General features: G+C 41.1%; 1 protein-coding gene across 4 annotated transcripts in view; it reads right to left on the minus strand.

Moving 5' to 3' along the window:
- The window catches only part of RAI14 (retinoic acid induced 14), a 131,722-nt gene that overhangs the window by 16,546 nt on the left and 91,351 nt on the right, over positions 1-23,825 (minus strand). For 3 of the 4 annotated variants that reach the window (XM_074995692.1, XM_074995690.1, XM_074995691.1), the window contains exons 4-9: positions 12,183-12,271; positions 9,311-9,375; positions 7,275-7,332; positions 6,360-6,430; positions 3,519-3,625; positions 488-666 (exon numbers count right to left, since the gene is read on the minus strand). In XM_074995692.1, the coding sequence (XP_074851793.1) occupies positions 488-666; positions 3,519-3,625; positions 6,360-6,430; positions 7,275-7,332; positions 9,311-9,375; positions 12,183-12,271 (569 nt within the window). The remainder of the gene's footprint in view (positions 1-487; positions 667-3,518; positions 3,626-6,359; positions 6,431-7,274; positions 7,333-9,310; positions 9,376-12,182; positions 12,272-23,825) is intronic. The other variant, XM_074995693.1, reaches the window with a different exon arrangement.

The raw sequence follows: 23,825 nt of genomic DNA on the forward strand, positions 1-23,825 counted from the left end.
TCCAATAAGTCCCACGCATTTCTTTCATGCTGGCTCCATGCTTGGAATACGCTTTCTGAGAGTGTCCACAAGGCCACTATCACTAGACTAGGGTCTCTCCTGGATATCCATCACTGGGAAGTGTAAATAAAATCAACCAGCTAAGTTCGGTAACTTATTTCTTTCGCAGAATAAAAAACCCAACTCCACGCTGTGTACTAGATCTTGTTATGTTACTCTAGGAATTCCCCTCTGTTCTTCCTCCTCCTCTTCCTTATCACTCTGATAGCCCCCTTGGTTACTATTTTACATGTTCTTTGGAGCAGGGATCATTTCTGTATTTTGGGAAGCCTCTAGAAGTTGGGTGCAGTATTAAGTTAAACAGCCCTAGGAATCATCCTAAGAACTAGCTCATTTCAAGTTACTGCAAAAAGTAAATTCCCTTCCTGTTGGAGAGAGATCTGGTCCATTAAAACTGACACATTGCAGGTTATTTCCTCTCACATACCCACATCCTGAGAGATCTTCGACAGGAGGAGGCTCTGAATCCCTGCATTTTCAGAGAGCTTTGAGTAATATATGGCATCATATCCAAGGGAATCTATGAGGTTGATGTCAGCACTCTTTCTAATCAAGGCTTCCACAATTGTAAGGCTTCCAGCTTCACAAGCCAGCATCAAAGCAGTTCTAGAGAACACCACATAGAGGCAAAGTGTGAAATTCCACATACAGGGCAGTAGCTTTGTCACATGACTTCCTTGGAACAATATCATGAACGACAAACAGTCGCGTAGCACCTTAAAGACTGACCTACATATTTATTAGGTCATGAACTTTTGTGGGCAAGACCCACTTCTTCAGATTTTCAGATAAGCTCATGACCTAATAAATAAATTTGTTATTCTTTAAGGTGCTGCAGGATTGCTTGGTTTTTGTGAAGCTACAGACTAACACAGATATACTTTGAGACTAAATATTATGAAAAAGGCACAGATAATCATCATTAAAAGTGAAGTTTTTTTTGAAGGTCCACATGCATAATTTCTCTCTATTTCTCCACATGCTCTGCCCACTCTCTGGGCCCTTTTTGAGGAACTTGGCATTCTGAACCTTGCTGCATCACTGCTCTTCCAAGAGGATGTATCTGATGGACAGCTTTTATCGGCAGGTTGTCCAGTGTTCAAAAGGAGTAGCACAGAACTAGGTTCTGATTAAAAGTCTGTCAGGTGCCAGAGCCAAGATCAGATGACAGCCCTGAAAGTCATGGTGCAGTACAAGGGTATGTATTTGAACAAAGCTACTCGTTCTTTGTATGAGGATGCAAATCATGATTTCACCCAGAAAGCAAAATAAATCGAAAAGCCACTTGTGAGAGTAAGTGACAGGCACAGTTAACTTATGGAGGACAGGTCAAACATCTACAAATCCAAAATGTTATCCTTCTAAAGGCTTACCAGTCAATTCAAAGGCTAGGCAACCTACAAACCGTGTCTAGGGCTTGGAATGGTGGATTGCATGCACCAAGATTACGCTATATATGTTTTAATCCTTCCAAGTTACTTGCAGGAATTAAGAATTTTATCAAAATCACTTTACTTCATACTGCAGGTTAAACCTCTCCAGTCTGGCACCCTTGAGACCTGAATCAAAGATTTTGCCAGACCATGGGAGGTCAGTATTGTCTGGTAGTATTACCAACACTTCTACTGCTTACTGGGCTCTTAGAAGACATTTTGGGGTAAATTGCAGCTAAATAACTGCACAGAACACTGACAGCCAGGATTGCTGTCTGTAAACAAACTGTATGGGACTGTCGGAAACCTGGCCACACCCAGGATTAGTGGCCATCTGGCTAACTAAAGCCATACCGGATCATGGATGTTGCTGGACAAGAGTGTCAGACAAGAGAGGTTCAACCTGTAGTATTTTTTAACTCTGCAGTGCAAGATATATTTTCAAGCTGAAATGGGTATCTTATAGATTGCTGGTTTCTAGTTTATGCTCTGAAAGAAACAGACAACGGCAAATGATCCTGGCAATGAATTGTTTCCTCCAATGTCTGTAAAAATAATACAGCAACCCTTTCATCCACCACTGAAATTCAGCCATGGTTTTAGGGTGGAAATTTGGTGGAGAGATGGCAGTTGCACTGCTGTGTTTTAAACAGTAGTGCAAGGGAGGAAAACGAAAACTATCCGATTTGAGTGAAATTGTACAGATGATTTTAGGTGGGCAGTGAATTTCTCAATTAGAATTTGGACAGGCAGCCAAGTTGGACTCTCTCCCACCCCACAAAATTCTTACATTTTCATATCAAAAAGAATATATGTAAGTTAGTAATACCTATCCTCACAAAATCAAATATACAATATGTTCAACCAGTACAACCTTCATATAGGGAGGAGAGGATGGAAAGGAAAACGGAAAAACATTTAGTACCATCTTCCTCCTTTCTATTCACTGATACTGTTTTCTAAAAAAAGCAGGAACGCAACAACTCTGCTGTCCACTGAAGAGTGAAACACTCTCACACAATGAACTTTCAAGGTTTTCCACAGAGTCAAGAGAAAACTTGCAAGAGAAAGGGAAAGAAAGAGATTTCTTCATATGGACAGTGCTGTAGGGTCAAAATGAGGACAAAGCCATTCAACAACTGGACAAAGGAAAAGATGGAAACAAAAAACAGCTCTGCTTCACTTAGTCTGTATCAGTCCAAAGTAAGGGCAAACTCTTATTTGTCTCATATGCTGCCAGGGAAGATTAAAATGTTTTAGATCATCTTATTGTGCATTACACTATGTAAATGCCAGCTGTCCATTTTGCTCTGGCAGTTTCAAATATTAGTTTCTAAAAGGGTTCATACAGTTAAAAATGTAAACTCCATCAACAAAGTTGTACAAAAAATTGGAAATACACACTTGGTATGCTCTTTTTCGAAAGCCATTTTGACATATAAGGACCCTAAACATTCAGTGTTACAAAATGGTGCAGCTATAGAGAAGCCAGCATTTCCATCACTGAATCCTTTGTTCGGTCTTCTCTTGCAGTTTTCCAACATTTCATCATTACCATATTTCAATGGCCTTTGAAGACAGGAAAGGTCCTTCTGGAACCATGTCTTCTACTTATTGAAGCCAACTTGGAAATATTGACTCAAGTCAGTCACCATGGGGGGGAAAAAAAATCCAGTGGCGAAAAGCAAAGAGCCTCCAAAAGAGCGTGCACGCATATTATTGGCCAGATTCCTGTAGCAGGGATTTTAAAGGGTGAGCTACTCCTGTTTTATACCCCTTGAGATGTCACAAGTCAGTCTTAAAGGGGCCACCTTGCTCTATGTATTTACCCTTTCAAATTTCACTTTAGCCACAACTCTCTGCACATGCATCAAGCCTTCCTCTCAAAGCCAGCTTAAATCCTCCCATACCACTGTAAATGTTTACTGTTCCTGACAGTTCTAAGGGAAGTCTGGATGAACTCCCCTACCCCCTTCAATTCCAAAAAGCCAATATAATGAATATACCAAAGCTATGTTGTTGTACCTTCTGTTTTTGTCCCTGGAATTGATGTCTGCACCATGGTCCAGAAGATGTCTACATACTTCAGCATGGCCATTTTGTACTGCCAGGAGCAGGGGAATATTCCCATCCTAGGAACATATTTAAGAAACTGTGAACAAGAATGAATTCAGCCATCCATCTAATGCCCTTCCCCCAAAAAACACCCCTACAAACAAATGTATTTATATGTAAACATTAACTAGCCCTTGTTTCTACAAAGCATGAATTATAAGGCACATCCAGTACAATTTCTCCTTCATGAACAATAGATTTTTCTTCCTTCATTTGTTATGAAACAAGCAGCAATGTAACGTGGCTTTTTTTAATCCCTTGTCTGAGAAACCACAAAGATATCAGTCAAGATAGTTTTAGGAACACTTTTGGTTATCTATTCTCCCCTTGCTCTTTGGTTAATGCTACAGCAGGTCACAAGATCTACTAGGTCCTAGATAAATCATTTAGCATCTTAAGAAATGTTTCTGCAATAAGTGGTGAATTTAAACTTCAATGAGATAAAGAATCTCAAAAGGCCAATTGTTTGCTCAAGATAAATCTTCAAGGCCGTGTCTACACTAGCCCCAAACTTCGAAATGGCCATGCAAATAGCCATTTCGAAGTTTACTAATGAAGTGCTGAAATACATATTCAGTGCCTCATTAGCATGCGGGCGGCCGTGGCACTTTGAAATTGACGCAGCTCATCCCGACAGGGCTCCTTTTCGAAAGGATCCCGCCTACTTCAAAGTCCCCTTATTCCCATCTGCTCATCGGAATAAGGGGACTTCGAAATTGACGCGGCTCGCCGCTGCGCGGCTCGTCCTGACAGGGGTCCTTTTCAAAAGGACCCCGCCTACTTCGAAGTGCTGTGGCCGCCTGCATGCTAATGAGGCGCTGAATATGTAAATGGCCATTTCGAAGTTTGGGGCTAGTGTAGACATAGCCCAAGTGAGACAAATTCTGTGTCTAAGTTTTGTGACAGACCAAAAACCAAGAGTGGCAATTACAAAAGAAAAACTTTCTCTGATCAGAGAAATTATACTGAATTTAGAGAGCATGGATGAGTATTTTTACTGCCGGAACTATGGCATGTGTCTGAACAGTCATCTGTCACATATAATATTTTTAGGAGGACCCAAAAATCTTGAATTCCACTCAATGATTTGTTTTACCCATGGACATTCATAAACTAATTTAAATTAACTCATCTGAAACCTTAAGTATTTACAGAACACACCCACAATGTCTTGACAGATTCAGAGCAGAAGGATGGTCCAGTGGTTAGGCCCTCTGAAAAACTGAGATTCAATTTTCTGTTCCCATCACAGATGTCCTATATGACCTAGGGCAGAAACTAAGTACTTTGTCTGTCTCAGCTCTCACTCTATAAAAATTACATATCTGTTACAGCTCCTCCCCTCCTCACAGGGCTGTTGTGAACATAAGTTAGACATGGAAAGGTGCTCAGATGCTATGGTAATAGAGGCCAAAGTCATAAAATGGCCAAAGATACAGAGATGGACATAAATTATTTGGTCTCCTATTAGCTAGTCCTTAAAAAAAAAATTTACAGGAGGTAGCATGTTTTTTTCCACCTCCACAAACATTGAAGCGAAAGACACGCTCCGACTCATGGAACAATCTTTATCTACACCCTTGGGTTCACAAAGCATTTTTCCACTGAGACCAGGAAATTCCATAGCACCACAAAAGAACTACATCTAGCTAAGGAGGAACATGGACCATTTCTTTCCCCAGTATTATAATGCAAAACCTTTATTCTACACAACAATCTGAGCAAGTATTCAGTGTTGCTGTGTATATGCAAGTTATACGTGCAGTGTATTGTGTCTTAGTTAGGTAAGCTCAAGGGTGTAGTCCAGGCTGTGCTTTTCACTATCCCTCTATCAAAATAATCTGTGCCACAAAAGAGGTGATTCTGCCCCTCAAATTCAAAACACAAACACACACAAGGCCTCACTATACCTACTACCTTTGCCTTACAAACATTGGAAAGGCGAAGGACTGGCACATGGTACTCATTTAATACCTTTTTCCAATAAAGAGGAAATTTTCATTTTCTTTTACACTAGAGATGGGATAGTCCTCAGATGTCTTCTGGAAATTTTCTCCTGACAGGCTAATTATTACAATGAATTGGGAACTAGACTTTTAATCAGCTGTGAAAACTATAAAAAGCTTGATAACAGGTTGATGGCATGGCTGACACCACAGCGTACTATGCTGACCAATAGTGTCTCATTGCTTCCTTGTATTCCTCTGTCAACTTGTTTGTAACCATCTGTTATTCCCTGTTTTATACTTAGATTACAAACTCTCTGCGGGACGGAAATGCTTTCTCCTCTGTGTTTGTACAGTGCCTAATGCAACAGGGTTTTGGTCCATGATGAGGGCTCCTAGGTCCTACAGTAATAAACAGTAAGTAATACAGGAGAGAAAGGAAGAGACTGGCTGGCCAGGACTTGCCCACACCATGTGCCTGAACCACAGCCCACCAGAGTCAATAGAAAAACCTCCAACATGTTCCAGTGGGCTTTGGATCATGGCCATATATCTATTTGTTTCAGTTTCACAAGTACTAATTGTTCGGTTTTCTGAGCAGGAAATTAGGTCTTTTTTCATTATATGATAAAGCATTTCTTTGCCAGTTATGCACCAGCAGGCTGACTCTAAAGGCAACTCCCTCACAACCCAAAGAAAATAAGAGAACTTAGAAAAGTATTGCTTAGGAACTGCTGTAAAAGAAATCCGTCATCTTGAAAGATGGAAAATCATTTTAAAGTGGTCAATGAGATAAAGTACCTACCAAATCTTTGACATTAACTGGGCATTTGTGCTCACACAAAAGTTGAACTACTTGAAGGCTGCCACATGAAGCTGGAGAGAAAAAAAAAGAGTAAGTCAACTGAATACATTTTTAATGATTACTGTCTCTGCAACAATGATCTGAGCACCAGAGTTCAACTTTCACACTGAACAAATAGAGGTTCTCTTTAAAAAAAAAAATCCACAGAAAGGGTATTTGCATAGGTTTAGGCTCCTCGGCGTTACTTGCAACCAAAGTGTTTGAGAACTAACAAATCAAATTAATTTCTCTTTTTCACTGTCCAAGTAGGACGGGGATTGGAAGAATACAAAGCGCATGAATTGTGAAAAGCAAGTTTATTTTAAAATTAACTAGTAATCTGGTAGCATAAGAAGATAGTCTATTTGCTAAAACACCTGAACCACTTGACCCTTAATATATTACACCATCTCCGCTCTTGGTTCTTTCATGGAGACACCTGTACACTATTTTAAAAGCATTATGTTTCATTTACTTCTTCGAAATGTGGCAATGCTGAAGTCTACTGGCCATACGTCACTACAGTTAGGAAAACTGAGATGCTACTGATTTAAGCAGGGAGTTCACTGTAATTGTAGAAAACATTAAAACAATGCCATGAAACTACAAAGAAGATTTTTTTTAAAAATAATAGTGATGGAAATACAGTTCTGTCAGTAAAGAGAAGCAGAACTCACTTTAAGGCATCTTGTAGGCATGTTGTAACTACATCTTTAAGGCATGTTGTAACTACTTTTCTAATCACAGCATGAAAATTATAGAAGGAGTTATTGAACTTATGTGTTTAGCACTTATCAAGCTTTAGTTCAAAATGTCCAAGCTGGTGTAAATGCGAGAATAAGAGAGTGGATAACAAGTTTTCAATAGAAAAGTTACCCGCGTAATGTAATGGTGTTTTTCCAGAGTTGTCAATGCTGTCTGCTGGGCATTTAGACTGTAGAAAGACAAAGAAAATGCTCAGAGAGAAATACAAGAACATAAAGGATTTGTTTGCTGCAAATTGCAGAGAGATGACCTCTGCAGACAACCAGCTCTGTGAACTACAGAGATGTCCCAGTCCAGAAAAAATAATCAAACACTGGGTCAATCATTAGAAGGGATAGTTTTCCTCTGTGTAAACCCTGACTACATTAGCATGCATCCCCTATGCTGAAACATATGCATTGGCAGCATGGAAGACAACACTCTTGAGAGGAACACATGATCCCATGACCCTCCCGGCCAATGATGAAGAACAAAAGTTGAAGGATAAAGATTATTATACATTCAGAGCAGTCTATAAATTGGTAGTCTTGGGTGAAGAGTACTCAGAAAAAAGACCCCACCTCCAAATTCTATCTAAAAAAACCAAAGCAAACCTATTTTATAATACACTTTGGTTACACTTTCTTTAACAAAGAGTATAAATAATATAAGTCAATTACATGCATGCTGCAACTTCAGATATCTTAAACAAACTGACTATTAAAATAGTAAAACAATTATAATCCACCTCTTTGGGGATTTTTTCAAAATGTCAACAGCCATCACTGAATAATCTTAAAATTCTGGCTCTTCTGTAATGCTTTTACCATCAGACTTAGAGGAACATATCTTACAGTCCTTAAACAAGAGCCATTCAGTGTATGCATCAGTAACATTGTGCATTAGAATAAAGTTAATATTTTTAATGAAAACTATTAGCTTCAAGCTTCTCAAAGCACAGAACATCTATAAACTGTAGTAAAACTGGTTGGTAAGTTGGCTCAGTTACAAATATATTACCAGCTTCTATAAAGGAATCCAACATATTTAAAATGTAAGCCAATGCATTTAAAGTTTTAGAGGTATGTATCTAGTCTTTTTGTGTCTTTGAAGTTAAATTCAAGTTGATCTTATGCTTCCCTCACATTTGCAACAACTTACATCACACTGCACAAGCCCCCAAAGGAACAGGAGTGTGATCTGAGCATGAACAAATTAATGCTACCTTTTTTTTTTTTTTTGCACTTTTAACACACTAGTTTCTAATGGTTTACAAATGAGCTTCCACAGCAGCTGAATGAGTGAATGTTTACTTTAATACCCCTCCACCAAAATCCAACCACCACCAGTAGATGAAGTCACCCATTACAACATGCAGTATGACCAGAAACAGCTGAATGCCACTGACTATGCTACCATTATAACAGTCATTAACAATTTGGTCCCATCTCTCAATAGCCAAACTCTCCTTCAAACTGTCATCTTCTCTCCTTTAACATCACCCCACGACTGTCCATCTGCAGAACCCATCTACAAAATTCAGTTCCCAACTTCACACTGTCCTCTGCTGGCTCAGCCAGAGGGTTTCTTTGCTACTTGCTCCTCCATCTTCATGCCTCTGACCTTCTCCCTCTGCAAAATCCATTCTACTGACTCCCAGCTCATGTCACTCTGACCATATAAGTCCTCCGCTCCTGTCCCTTCAGCAAAGTGTCATGACTAGAGTCACTGCCCCCACTGAAAATTTGTTACAGGTTCCTTCCATTCTACCATCTTCCTGGGCAAGCAGGCTACCGTGCCTGTCACGTTTATTCCCCCCATCCACAATCCTCCTTACTTGCTACCTTAGGGAAAGAGCATGAAATTAGGCAGACCTTGCAATTTTCAGGGAATCCATCCTGAAGACTGTCAGTCAAATGGGTTTGGAGGTGGGAGGAGCAAGTTCCAAACCCTAATACGCCAGTGGGGAGACCAGATTATCCTTCACTGATTTAGACAGTGGGTGCAAACCACAAAAGAAGGGCCCTAAAGCTGAGAATGTGGGATTCTGGTGCTGATGATTAGATTGACCACTTGTTCCCACCAAAAGATCCATATTTAACATAGGAGCAAGTGAACTACTGAACATACGTTAAAGTGAGCTAAAACTCGGTTTTCTTTTACTTTACCTGGAGAAGCCTCTTAATGCAATCCAGATGGCTATTCTTTGCCGCAAGATGCAAAGCTGTGTGTCCTAAATAAATAAAAACAAAGCAACTGAAGTACTCAGAATTATGAACTGCACAACAAAGATGAACTTATATACTGTTTTCACCCCAGCAGTACCAAAGAGGAGTCTGGGGAAAGAAGAGTCCACACCAGACTGAAAATAGTTAAGTCTTATTTCAAAAGTGGAGATTATTGTTCAGTTCAAGGGCCACAAAATAATGCCAATTTATGATCCTGTACAGAGGAGACCAAGTAATCCTTACGTAAGATTTGCAAGGGAATGGGCAACAGGAGATGGATCACTTGACGATAACCTGTTCTGTTCATTCCCTCTGAAACTTCTGACAGTGGCCACTGTCAGAAGACAGGATACCAGCCTAGAGACACCTTTGGTCTGACCAGTACAGCTGATCCTTATAAGAATCCTCCCAGACAGAAATCTACTTAACACCCAAAAGATGTATTTGGTCCAACTACCCTAGTTCATGGTTTTGTTTTGTTTTTTCCCCCTTCCTTGAATGGGAAACAAAGTCTGTGAGTATATATTTTTTTTTTTTTTAAAAAAAGCAATATTGTGCTCAGCACAACAGAAACTGGCACATTAAATACCCTATGTAGGTCACAGTATTTGGGTGCATTTAAACAAAATAATGACAGAGATAGCAGTGTTTGACTGCATTCTATCAAAACAAAAAAGCAGTCATGTACCGCTTTAAAGACTAAACAAAATAATTTATGAGGTTGATGAGCTTTCGTGGGACAGACCCACTTCTTCAGATCGTAGCCTTACCAGAACAGACTCAATATTCTGGTCTAGTAAGTCTATGATCTGAAGAAGTGGGTTTGTCCAACGAAAGCTCATGACCTAATAAATAATTTTGTTAGTCTTGAAAGTGCTACATGACTGCTTTTTTGTTTTAGAAAAAATAAGTAACTCACTCTTGAGCTTACAGGCATGCATTTTCCCTTCGATCTCTCCAGAACTCTGCATAGATATGTTCAGCAAGTGTTTTTGAGACAGCTTGGGAATGAGTCAGGAACCCCCAGAGCTAAAAGCAGAAGCTGCTACACCCTGAGCTAAAAAACCAGGAACCTCTAGCTTGGGCTGTAACAGACTTGTATCTTGTGTGGATCAGGCAGAGAAGGCCACCTGTAACACACATCATAGACAGACACTCTGTAGACTCAGTTTCTGACAGTTTTATGAATCTGTAAGTTCTCAATACTATTTGACTAACAATGCAATACAGTTTATAGGAACGACAGTGCAATATCTCATCATTTTTCATGAGTATAGCCTCAGAAGAAACAGAAGTCAGAAAGAAAAAAAGTCAGAACATCATTAACTATGAAGAGAAAGAAGTGGCCAAGAGCCAGTAATCTAATACTGATACACAGGAGCTATTGTTTGAGTGGTCAGTGGCACTATACAGAGGATAAGACAGCACTACCAAAGCAAAGTTTCTTGAAACTGAAACAAGCATCACTTTGGAAAATGGCTGCTCATCCTTCAAAATTATGAATGAATTAATCAGTCCTGAAACAGTACCCTAAAGTGAAAGTTTAGGTCACATTTTATACCTGCTATACAGTACATACAGTTTCAAAGTTAAATAATTCTCCAGAATTTACATGTATAATTTGAATTCTTCCTCCACATTCACAGAGAAAATACGATAAGTACTCTGCCATGTGTAAGAAAGCTGACCCATCACATGGGTGTTTTAGTCAGAAACTGAACTAGTCCACCCAACGTTTGAAGACTATTATTGTGCAACAAGGTCATTTCGGGCAAACTGAACTACCTAGTTAACATACTGTGTTCATTCTGCAAATACTCCCAACCAACACACTGTACCCTATTTTAAAACTCTGCCACATTTCCCCCATTTTGTCTTTGAAGTATTAATGATAAAAGGCACAGGGACCAAGAACAAAAACGCATTAGGGTAAATAACTCTGAGGTCTGCTTTCAGTTCAGCTTCCCACCAGTCAGCCAGCACTCCTTAAGGAGGAGGGATAGCTCAGTGGTTTGAGCAGCGGCCTCCTAAATCCAGAGTTGTAAGAAAAGGATGGTGCTTGGTCCTACTGCAAGGGCAGGGGACTAGACTTGATGACCTCCCGAGGTCCCTTCCAGCTCTATGAGATGTGTATCTCCAAATACCCTGCTGCCATTCCAGAATGGTTAATGGGGTCGAGAGTCTGAATACACATAAAAGTAAAGCCTAAAAATCTTTAAATGATGCAGAATCCTGAAGTTAAAAGCAAGTTTTATGCCAGAGAACTATCAATTGTTTTATAATTTTGAGTCCAGTCACATGTTTAATTTTATAACCCTGAGGTTGAAATTTTCAAGACAGGAGGTGCGAGTTATGACATCAGCGTGTGCGCTTATGTCTTTGTACATGATTGCTGCAATTGCTTTATCAAACTGAGAAAAGATGAATGCAAATGAGCAGCAAAGCACCTAACAAATACAAAAGGGAACAAACGGTCAATTTTTCACAACAGCATAGCATAGCATAGTCTGCACATGCAGACTTCTCATTTTGAAAACTCAACTTTGGTCAGAGCCTTTGTCTGCACAGCTTAAGCAGCTTGACAGGAGTTCTGCTGGTGTAGTCACATCAATTTCTTGAATAACATGAGGCATGCCAGTTAAAGCACCACCAGCACTACGCCTACACTGGATTTTTGCTAGCACAGCTACATCAGCTGGGGCAGGTGATTTTTTTCCACACTTCTGACATATTAAGCAAAATTTTGTAGTGTAAATTAAGCCTAAATCTTGTCCTATTTAAAACACATAGCAAAGGCTCTCAGCAAATGTACCTGTACCGTCCTGTGATGTAACATCCACACCATGCGTCACCATAATTCTGAGGCATTCAGCATGTCCTTTTGCAGCAGCCAGATGAAAACTGAAACACAATTTACACACAGATGAGTTTAACGTTGCCTTCTCATCAGCAATAGTAAACCAAATAGTTCAGCTTTTCCATTTTGCATCCCTCAAATCATTTAAGCATTTCCCAAGGGGAATAATGAATGTGTGATACCTAAAAGCATTTTCCTTCCGCATCTATTCTTCTGCCCAGGATAACTTATTAACCAACTACATTACACACGTCACTTCCTATCCAACTTGTAAGCTAAAGACCAAGTCCTGATCCAACTAAAATCAGTGAGGCCTGGACTGGTGCTCAAGCAGAAGCAAACAACCTATTTGTACAGCTTGTCTATCCTCAGTAAGTTACCAAGAGACAACAGCTATTGCAGAGTTACAAGCCTGTGCTACAAATATTCTCTAGTTTGGGGTTTTGCTTTTCACCATCTATTATGCTGTAGAAGCCGCCATTCAACAGAAGTAATGGATAATGATTTAACTAAACAGCAGAGAGCAGTAGTTGCAATCTATCCAACCACTTCACAGAACACCTTTGGTGTTTCAGGATTTACAGACAGTCCTGTGAACAGGCAGCCCTGTGGTTTTTACTGAGGAATGTCATGTGACCTAAAGCAAGATGGAAAGCAGAAAGAAAGAGATGGCGGGGGGTGGTCTTCAAAACTGCAAGAGTTCATACAGAGCACGTACAATTTGACTACAAAAATGAGTTGCATGACACATTCAGTATTCTGAGTGATTTCATTACAAAATGGCTGTGCATACCTAGTTGATGAATAAGTTGGACAGCAATTAGCAGTCAGGTGACTGTACATTTCTCAGGACCAAAAGTTTTGTGGGTAAAGCCCAAACTGAAAGGACAAAGGTGGTTCAAGCTAATCCCAAACCACTACAAATGAGAGAGAGATGGCGGCAGCTTAGCAAGCATGCTAGCAACTGTAAAGAAACCAAAACTCCAGTAGGTAAGTAGCTTCCTGGTAGTCTTCTAAAATTGTTTGATTTCTATCAATATCACAAACCTCACCTGATGAGAACAACAGACTTTCTAGGATCAAAAGGGCAAATTAACATCATCGTCCCTCACCCCACTCCCGAAATACCAAACTACTCCATTTAAGTGTTCACATTTTGCATGGTAGTTTTAATATTTAAAGGAAGACAGCAGGAATTTGTTTCTAAGCAGGCATCAGTTCACTGAACAAGGCCTGTACGTAGCACACCAGGATCTGGGTAAACTGTTAGGACTCCTAAGCAGCACAGTAACACAAACAACAGAAATAGTGGGTAAGTAACCAAACAGCAACACAATATCCCACAGCCGTACAGAATAAAGCGTACATAAATATTGTACAAATGGTTCTACTGAGAGGTTAATGAAGGCAACAGTTGCTAACTGGTTGACAATGGTCGAGTTTGGAAGTGGTTTATGCGATGGTTTTGACTGTGATTAAGTCCATTGTTCATCTGCAATGCTTCTTACCTTAAAACATGGGTCTAACCTACATTAATCGCCTTGTCTTTCCCCTGTAGCTTGACTGTTATTGCTATGAATAATAAACTCATCCACTTCACTGTCCTCTCAGCATAAGCATATTCCACACGTTCTTTGTAACGTGACTTTTTCTTTCAAGAGGGTAGAGCACCTAACTTATTGGGCTGCTGCCCTGTCTCATACTGGCTCTGCAGGCGCTTCCATGAATAAATACACCACACTGTGGATGGGAAAGAGTATTCACAAAAGCAGACAAAAATAAATCCTAATAGGCACTAAACTGCAGCCTTTAATAAAAATCTCAGTAGAGATGAAAGACCAAAGAATAAGGTCCTATAAGGTGCAGATCATTGTAGCATAGCGGTTCCCACACTTTTCAGCATCACGCCCCCCTTCTTATTTTTGAGAAACCCTCACGCCCCCTCGACCTCTTCTTTACCATCATCCAATCTCCCTTTTAACAAAAAATTCAATTAATAATTTAAAATATACACAAACGTTATTTAAAATTAAAAATAAGCACAAATAGTTTTTCTTGGCCCCTTGTGGACGCCTGGTGCAGCCCCAGCTGGCCAGCTGCCTGACCTCCATACCAGCCGCCAGAACTTCCCGCACCAGCTGCCTAAGACCTACCGTGCCAGAGCCGCCTGCCCAAGCCCCGGGTCTCCCGGGCCAGCCACATGCCCAACCACCAGCCAACAGGGCCAGCCATCATCTTCCTCCTCCCCCCCCAGCCCACACTCACCCACCTTTGCAGGAGGCAGATAGCTCCATGTGGGTCTTTGCCAGCTGCCTGCTTTTTATAGCAGCTGTACTGGGTCATGCACATAAAATGGCAGGGGCTGAGAGCTGGAAGCAAAGGCTGGCTCTTTCTTGGGATGAGGGGAATGCGGGGGGGCTGGGTTGCCTTATGTCCCCCTGGAATTTCTTCATGCCCCCCCCAGTTTGGGAAACCATGCTTTAGCAGAACACCTAAGCATGGGTGCAGAGAGCTCAGAAGCTTGCAGGACTTAGTCCTAGATCATAAGGAACTACCTTCTCACCCCCATCAGACCTAGCATTGCTGGCCTTCAGGGCAGAAGCCCAGCATGCACTGGTCTGGCTTTAAACTATTCTTAGGCAACACAGAAATATCCAAACACATCCATCATGGTGCCCAGCACTACCACAAATAACAAATAAAATTTAAGCCTTTCTGAAAATATAGCAAAGAACATTAAACGAATGTATGGCTGGAAGGTGATATATATTAAAATAAAAAACAAAGACTCATGTACTAACTGGCGAATGAACAAACTTATTTATAAGATTTTCCAGATGAAAATATTTTTCAGTATTCTGGTAAAAATGCCTGGGGGAGGGAAGCAGCTAGATAGGATTTCTATCAACACCTCTGTCTGAGCCAGTACATTTCACAAATATTAAAAACAGAATTAAACACATTTGCGTAGATATACAATTAGATCATAGCTACCCAAGCTTAGAAAATGCATGAAGAACACACTCAGTTTGTTTCCATTTGGACACTATTCATCAGAATCAAACACCCACATGGTAATAACTTGGCTAAAATCAGCGGCATCATGACATCATCATATACATACAGATTTTGTTTGTATAAGGGACTGTGCCAAATATAACAAAAATATCCAAGTGCATACTTTTTTGTTTTGTTTTATGTAGATTAAAAACAGACTGCAGAAAAAGAATCAAATGAGGTGGTAGGGAGAGGAAAGCAATTCCTTTCAGGTTACAGAATGCAACCAGGTACCTAAAAGCAGCACTTGACAGTGCAAATGATTTAGACAGCACATCTCCGCATGCCATGCCACTTACATGGATGACCAGGACTATGCATGCAGTAAATAATCAAGTTCAAAGGGAAGAGGCATCAAAATAGCCGAAGTGTTTTTCAAAAAAAAAAAAAAAAAATTATGAGGGTGCTTTGTGGGAAGAAGGAAGATGCTGCATAAGTAATTTGCAAATGTAGAAAAAACCCACAACAGATATGAATATGACTATTATCAAAGCTAACAGAATAATCATGGTGATTAATTTTACAGATTCTACATGTTTGCTCATTTTCTGTCAGCAACTTATGTTCCTTCATGATTATAGTTACTTGCTGAATGCCTGCAAGTAATTCTTAGTTTGTAGTTGGCTCAAATCATTAGTATTTTGAAATGGGAGTCATCATCCAGGTTTCTGGTGTGAGTCTTCACATTTATTTTTCAAATTTGCTTTGTGAATATTTTAAGAGTTGAGTAAATTTTACTCTCTCCCAAAGTATCCCTTTCGTGCAAACTTATTTGCCGTAATATTGGTGGGAGATGCTCAAGGAAGCCACCCATACACAAAGCAAACTCAATTATTCAAATATTTGTGGGAAAAGACATTGTGCATTCACTTTGATCGTAGCTCTTCTCTGCACAGGAATTCACGTACACCAAAGTTTTCAGATACATTCAATCTGAAGTACAAAAAGGAATTCTCATAATTTTTTTTTTAATATTGTTGCATTCTGTGCCATTGTGTGGTGAACATGTGCAGGTGTTCAGCAAAGAACAATATTTAAAACTACAAATTAAAAACGGGCCCATGAGTCAGAATGAAAGGGAGTTGAATTTGCTACAGTTTTCCAATTCTCACTGAAGAGGTGAGTGTGGCTCTCTATACCCACTGATCCATTTAAGAGACTCAGGAAAAATAAGTTTCTCCAAATGTCTAGATTTTTAATTTTTGTTTCAATTTCTGATGGATATTTTACAATCTGATAATTTATGTAGTGTGCTACAAATTGTGTCTAAAAACTTAGGAGCCTAGGTTTTCAGGACTGACTAGTGATTTTGCTTCAGTGTTTGCCTATCTAATTTGAGACACTTTGGCTGTCTCTACACAAAAATTTTTGGGTGTAAGGTCACTTCAAAGTTGTGTGAGTACTTCAAAGCACCCATGACTACACAGCATGTCAGCGCTTCCACGTTTGCAACTCTGAAGTTGCTGCAGAGAGAATTAGCCTAAGGAGGCACTCCATATTCATTGCAGCACTTTATTAGTATTCTCCGCTCACGCTGATTACCATGCCTCCTTCGACGGATGCTGAGCATATGTCCTCTTGAAGTCTTATCAATGTTTCTTGGCTTGGGCAACCAGAAATCAAGGCTACCAAAAGCTTAGTCAATTTGGAATGCTTACACTATGACTTCTGGCACGTCCTGCTTACAGTTAACATCTGAAGACTGAGGTATGGCAGCTTGGGTGCAAGGAGATGAAAAATGTTATTGGGAAGGTGACAGGAAGGCCATGCAAGAAATAAAATGGAAAGAAGAGTATACATATGTAGTGGAAGCCAACTACAAGTCTATGATCTGTGAAGGACTGCTTGAAGCAGATCACATATAGTAGTGAGAAAAAGAAATGCACACAGCCCCACAGGAAGCAGATACACCTGGGCAGTATCATAACAGGAGAGGAAGATGTGCTTTAAGTTACTACTGAAGAAGACAATAACCATTGCATTCAATCTTATTTGAACAGGCATGGATCCTCTCGGCTAAAGACGTCCGACACCTACAAATCACTAAGTTGTGTTTAAAGCAGCACAGTTCTACCCAAAAGGAAAAATTGTGCTGGCTTGGGAATACACACTGGTTGAAAATGAAAATTTCAGGCTTTGCTGAACAGTGGATATTTTGGAATTTTAGTGCTGTCAGGCAAAAGGGAAGATTACCCAGTTTAGAAATAAGCAGAGTGGCTGCAGAGATTTTATTTGTCACAGAATAATTCTTTACAGGTTGCATAACGTTTTCTAAAACATCTGAGACAAAAGCTGCATATTTGCTGTTGCTGGAGTTATCATCTGGGAGCCTCAAAGTGTGGTGCATTTTATATGTATTGTTCATGAATAAACTTCCTTTTAAAAGAAAGGAAACAAAACTTGTTTTCCGCTTCCTGACTGCAAATTGAATTCCAACAAACACAAAGAAAAACAAAGTTGGGAGAAGTGGCCACATTTTTGAATGTTAGATTCTGGCTGAATGTCACAGTCAAATCCTGCCCTTTCATGTACACTCTTTCACCTTCCCTCTATACGTAAGAGATGGCTTTGCCCCCAGGATGTACTATGGTCCGACATCGTGGCACATTTGGTATTCACTAATACAGGGATCCTTTCTGGCTAAAGAAAACCATCTTTCCAGGATCAGAGAGGTAGCAGTGTTAGTCTGTAGCTTCGAGAACAAGAAGTCTTGTGGCACCTTACAGACTAACAGATATTTTGGAGCATAAACTTTCGTGGGCAAAGACCCACTTCATCAGATACATGAGTTAATGTGGGTTAATGTGGGTGCAAAGAGTTTACTAGCTCTGCTCTCAGCCTTCCTGCCTCAGCACAGGAGCAAGTGACCACCAAGGGGAAAATGAAAGCAGATGGCTCCAACTGCACACAGGAACAAAATAACTCACTATTTGGAATCTATCCTGCAGGAGAGGATAAACATCCAATAGGTCTGTGCTTCTACCATTCTGAACATATACTAATCCATTGGAGATTCATGCAGCACCCAAGATTAAGTCAAAATGACATTTCTAGAGGGCTGCAAAGCTTAATTATGATGAAAGGCCAGAGAGAAATGCACAGCAAAATTCATGCAGCTTCTTGATAAACGTGCAACTGCACTCCCATACGATTGGATAAAAATTTGGCACAGCGTAATTAACTCTGAACCAATGACACACACAACTAAAATGTGTGTGTGTTTGTTCTAGATCCCTGTGCCTTTTATCATTAATACTTCAAAGACAAAATGGGGAAAAGCGGCAGAGTTTTCAAATAGGGTACGGTGTTTTGGTTGGAAGTATTTACAGAATGAACACTATATGTTAACTAGGCAGTCCAGTCAGAAAAAATGTTATCAGACTTATGTGTGGAAAAAGGAGAGTGATACATGTCTGGAACTGTAAATTTAGCCTCAAAAGCTAAAAACGGTAATTTTTTTGATCACCACCACCAGCCGCCTCAGGTGTTCAAGCTGTTTGGTAATAGCTCAGTTCCATACCTGCTTCACTGACAGAGCAGTTAAGATTTGACAAGGAACATTACTACATAGTGTCTTCAAGGTAGTTGTAGTCCTTGTGGCACAAAGGGCGCCCAGTCACCTGTGCTCTCAAGAAGATGTACATTAGCAGAATGAGCTTTTTCTGCAGAGAATTCCCCCCATACCTCGAAAGCGGCATCAGACAATACTTTACAAAACTCACACGTGTCTGAAAATAGTTTAGAGCTGTGCATGTCAAAACTAGTGAGCTAGTAGATACAGCATCATGGCACATGAGGACCAGAGTGCACCCACTGGGCAAACAGCACCGTGGTTCTCAGCCCTTTTCTTCCAAGCGGTCAAAAGGAGAAGGCACAGTGAGGACAGGGTCATTCGACATCCCCCTCCCTCCCCACAACTTCCTCCAAGTTTGCTTCTTGGCTTGAACTCAGCACGCTCAGTAACCCTGCAGAAGCTAGCTACCCTCACTCTGCTCCCCAACTATTCGCAGGTACAGGGTCATCTCTGCATTCAGTGTGTTTTGCTGAGCAAACTTGCTTGAAGTACAATGTGAACTCACTTGGCAGCATTGTCTGGGTTTATCTTGAGTGAAAACATCTCTGACCAAAGCAGAACATCCCCCCCCCAAAATGTATACATCACATCTTGGTTGATTTTCAAAAGGCAGCACTAGCCTGCCAACAACTCAATTTACAATTTCCTGACAAGCAAATACCTACACACAAACCACACACAATTGTTAAAATAAAGATACAGCACTGCCTGGCGAAATATCCCCCAGTCCTTGACTATACCAGTCCGGACTGAGCAGTTACCTGCCCACACGTATCCTTTCAGTTGAAAAGCCCACCTGAAATTTTCTTTTACACCCTGCACTCCCTATTCCATTGCATTGTTCACGGCACTGAACTTTGTATTTCAATGACACCCCAAGATCTTTAAACAAACCAAAAAAACCCAAAAACAAACAAAATCTACAACCCCAACAACTTTCTATGAACCAATTAACTCCCTTCCTGCCTTCTACCAAATTCTAGCTTAGGTAAAGTCTTACAATTTCTAAGTATTGTTTTAGTTCCCATCTGAATCTTGTTTGTGTTTCAGCATAGAATTGTTACGGCATTTTAGACATTTGACCGTGGTTACTCAATCAGCGTAAGAAAGGGTTAGAAAACTAGGAATGCCCCTTGGGCAGTGAACTCAGCATGTGGGAGTAAGTGCCTGGAATCAATTCACAGCAAGTCAATCCAGACCTCCTTTCTTGACAAGAAGCATCTTGGACAACAATTACACTGAGTCAATGAAAACTTTTTCAAAAATGGTTCTGGGGAACATTTTTATTTTGATGGGTTGGCATTTATGGAGTATATTCAGACACACATGCTAGGGTCAGAAGGACCCATCACGATCATCTAGTCTGACCTCCTGCATCTTGCAGGCCAGTGAATCTCACCCACTCACTCCAGTAATAGGCGTATAGCCTCTTGCTCAGTCAATGAATTGCTCAACAGCATGCTTTAAAGACTCAGTTAACAGAGTAGTCACCGTTTACTTTAGCAAGTGACCCATGCCCCATGCTGCAGAGGAAGGCAAAAAACAAAAAATCGAAACAAAACACCTTTCTCTGGGGTCTCTGTTAATCTGACCAAGGGAAAAAATTCTTTCCCGGCCCTGCATAGTGTGATCAGTTAAACCTGGAGCACATATGTAAGACCCACCAGCCACCTCAATCACCTGGAAAGGAATTCTCTGTGATAGCACTAGGCAAGAGGGCTCTGAGTTATCACCAGCCCCAAAGTAAGCAAAATACCCTAAACAAAGGGCTTTAGACATCTTGAGTATAACCCAGAGACGTGATGGACAACTGGCAACTCTCATGGTGACAGAGGCGGGTAAAATCTGAAGTCTGAATGGATACAGAATGGAGGAGTACTTCCTTCCCCTACTGATCCACACTGGACCCTTTCAGTGGCACATGCTTTTGTAAAGTTTCTTAAACTAAGTGTAACCCCAGAAGCACTGAGACCACCGACAAGGGAGAGTGAAGTCTCTGCTCTACAGCCTTAGCTAAAAAGCAGTTGGCTTTTAGTTCATGTGATGTAACACAGGGCTTTAGCCTCTAAGGTTGCAGGTTCATTCTCTCCTACCCACAACTCAGGTTCATCAGCCCTTCAAGTACTTGCAAGGTCAACAGACCTGGGTTGTTGGCAGGACGGAATGAACCCGCAATCTTAGGGGCTAAAGCCATGTGCTCCACCACATGAGCTAAAAGCTAGGTGGCTCTCAGTGAAGCCTGTAGAGCAGAGACTTCACACTCCCTGGTCAGTAGTCTCACTGACTCTGACGTTACATACTTCTCTCAGCTGAGGAAGCACCTCCCCAGCTTCCGAGACCTTCCAACAGTTCATCCCAGACAAGCCTCCCACTTGCAAGGCCGACAGACCCAGCCTGTCAGCAGGAGGGAATGGTGTACTTGCTAGAATGGTACACACAGACAAACGCCACCCTGTCCTGAGAGGCAGTGGAAGCCCTGCTGTTCACATAGTGTTGGGTACCCAGCTGATATAACTGTGTCATAGCAAACATCAAATGCTTAGGTGGACTAAACCTAAGTTTCTAAATAGTTACAGAAAATGGTATTTTTGCTCATTGTCTTTAATGATGTGAGTTTTAGGCTGGAATTTTCAATGGAACCTATGAAAAATGCAGAGGGGAGGGGAGCCTCAAAACTCATGAAATTTCAATAAAATATTTAGCTTGACTTGCTTTCTGCCATGGTTAACTGTATCTGGAACACACCCCAGTGCTAGACACCCTCAGAATCTTACAAGATGCCAGGAAGTTAGCAGGAACACAGAACATACATTCACACAGTTCAGGACTAGAGTTAATTCCTGGTATGTATGTATTCACAGGGCAAGCCCTCATGGAGATACACATTTCTCATAGTGCTGGAAGGGACCCTGAGAGGTCATCAAGTCCAGCCTCCTGCCCTCACAGCAGGACCTATCACCTTCCCTGACAGGTTTTATTTTATTTTTTTAAATCTACCCTGCACCAGACCCTTCTAAGGCCCCCTCAAGGATTGAACTCACAACCCTAATGCTCTAACGAGTGAGCTTTCCCTCCTTTAATGTTTGCAATAACATCTATTAAAGCTCTCAAACCCAATTCAAAATTGCTTTCAATGTCCAAAGCTAGAAGTCAGCATCTACTCCGGGACTCAGTGAACTGCCCCAGGAACTAGTTTTTCTAGAGGGGGAGGGATAGCTCAGTGGTTAAATCACTGGCCTGTTAAACCCAGGGTTGTGAGTTCAGCCCTTGATGGGGTCAGTTCAGGGTCTGGGACAAAGAGATCTTAAAAAAAACAATCTGTCAGGGGTGGTGGTAGGTCCTGCTGTGAGGGCAGGGACTGGACTTGATGACCTGGCAAGGTCCCTTTGAGATCTGTATAGAGGTCAAACACAGTCTCCAGTGATGCCTTGACCTTAAAAGGGAGAAGGATGTAAACACCTCAAGTACATAGTACTCTTCATGCCAGTGAAAGCTCTACCAACCTTTTCAACAGCAGCAAATAATCAGGAATGACTCACAGAATTCTGTTTGCTTATGCCATCTCCCACCTGTGCATGAAGACTCTTGTTTTAACCATATCAAGATAGAAGAAATTAACAAAGGAGAGCTTGCTGCAGGGCTCTTATCTTAATGGGAGGGAGGTGATGATGTCAGAGCACGCAGGAGCTGGCAGGCTGGAGGCTCCTGATGATGGCCCTCAATGTCAGCAAAAGTAACCTCTCAGCTGCTGTTGAGAGGTTGAAGGGACCCAGAAGCCTTATTTCTCTTTCAACTTGTGATCCAACAATCTCATTTTTATGTAACATTTTCTTGGGCAGGACTCGTTATCACAATACTGTTGACTCCCATTGCAAGTATGAGATCAACAAATTCCTATACTTTTACTATTAACTAAGATTAAGAGATCAAAGTTGATGATGAATTGAAATTTTGTCAATTATCCTTATAAAGTCACTTAATTGCTATCACTGCCACAAGTGATGGAGAATCTCCTGAAGTCTAGCACCAATGCTCAGAACAGAAGAGACACGCCGTTGAGAATTAAAAGGCTGCGGTTTTCCAATACTAGTTTTGTTCTTTGGCACTACAAGGCTATATCTACACTAGAAAGTTTTGCCGACAAAACGTGGGGAGCATCCAGATTTGCAAGGCATTCTGTTGATAGTAAAATCAACAGAACGCTGCACTTTTGTCAAGTCTTATCTCGCTCCCCACGAGGCATCATGTCTCTGTTGACAGAGAGCTGGCCTGGACGTTCCAGGAGGCCTTCTGTCGACAGATAGGGCTTCTGGACACCAGGCAGCCCTGTCTGCCGTGCTTCTGGTTGGCCCTTTTGTCAAAAGGGCGGCAATCTGCTTGGCAATTTGGCTGAGACCTGATGAGAGAAGTTTTGTCGGAAAGTCTCTCCTGGTGGCTAAGATAGTGGGAGGGGGAATACTTCAACCGGGATCTGCAGCTGCAGTTTGCACCACTCTCCCCACTGCCACCAAAAATATTTTTGGGGGCTTGCTGTCCATTGCAGACACCTGCTGGTTGGATATTTCTGTTATAAAATCTTTTTCCTAACATCTTCTGTCTTTATGCTTTGATACCCCTATTCCCCCCAAACACACAGGGGGAGGGCCAGTTGAGATTCCGGTTTCCATTATAAGTTCAGTTTATGATATTTCACTTCTATTCCCTGTGTTGACAGTATCCGTATAGTGAAGAGGGAAGACCAATCTTTTTGCCTAGACTTTTCTATCCTCTTTTTTCTAGCTTTAAGAATACAGTCTGCTCCTGTGTTATTTTCAGGGATGGGATGCAATCACGGGGCGGCAGGGGTGGGACAACACTCAGTAGATGGCCAGTTGAGAATTCAGCTACAGAAGAAAAAGATTTCTGTGAACTTTTTTGTCACCTCTGTGGATGGCCTACTTTTCCTTCCTTCCAATGGGAAAATGGAC

The sequence above is a fragment of the Carettochelys insculpta genome, chromosome 5, assembly GCF_033958435.1.
Source record: "Carettochelys insculpta isolate YL-2023 chromosome 5, ASM3395843v1, whole genome shotgun sequence".
In the NCBI taxonomy this organism is placed as follows: Eukaryota; Metazoa; Chordata; order Testudines; family Carettochelyidae; genus Carettochelys; species Carettochelys insculpta.